Source organism: Buceros rhinoceros, unplaced genomic scaffold, assembly GCF_000710305.1.
Source record: "Buceros rhinoceros silvestris isolate BGI_N320 unplaced genomic scaffold, ASM71030v1 scaffold30831, whole genome shotgun sequence".
Lineage (NCBI taxonomy): Eukaryota > Metazoa > Chordata > Aves > Bucerotiformes > Bucerotidae > Buceros > Buceros rhinoceros.
Window position 1 is genome coordinate 6,797 of NW_010394127.1, and position 559 is coordinate 7,355.

At 63.3% G+C, this 559-nt stretch overlaps 1 protein-coding gene across 1 annotated transcript in view; it reads left to right on the forward strand.

Annotated features, from left to right (window-relative positions):
- The window catches only part of LOC104501349 (hyaluronan and proteoglycan link protein 2-like), a gene marked incomplete at its 3' end in the record, with an annotated part of 3,779 nt that overhangs the window by 2,544 nt on the left and 676 nt on the right, over window positions 1-559 (forward strand). The window contains exon 4 of the mRNA XM_010145147.1: window positions 333-449. Within this exon, the coding sequence (XP_010143449.1) occupies window positions 333-449 (117 nt within the window). The remainder of the gene's footprint in view (window positions 1-332; window positions 450-559) is intronic.

Consider the following 559-nt stretch of genomic DNA (forward strand, 5'->3'; position numbering starts at 1 on the left):
GGGGGTGTCCCGGCGGTTCCCAGGCTGCCCAGGGCAGTGGTGGAGTCCCCGTCCCTGGAGGGGTTTCCCAGGCGTGTGGAGGTGGCGCTGAGGGCCAGGGGTCAGGGGGGACCTGGTTGGACTTGATGGGCTCAAAGGGCTTTCCCAGCCCAAACGATTCGGTGACTCTGTGTCTGGACTGGGGGTCCATGGCCAGGTGTCCCCACCCCTCACGTCCCCTGTTGCAATACCCCGTGCCCCAGCTTTATCTTCAGCTCTGAATCCCCAGGGATGATAAACCAAAACCTCCTTGGGGAGATCACGTCCTTCTCCCTCTGCCCCTCTCCCCACAGGTGTCGTCTTCCCCTACCAACCCAGCAATGGCCGCTACAAATTCAATTACCACGAAGCCAAGCGAGCCTGCGAGCAGCAGGCCTCCCGCCTCGCCACCTACCAGCAGCTCTACAAAGGTGAAGCATCGGGAAAAGAAACCCCTCATCTGCCCCAAAACGTGACTCGGGGGGCATGGGCATGGGGAGCAGGGCCGTTGCTGAGCCCCCCCCCGCCCCGCAGCCTGGAC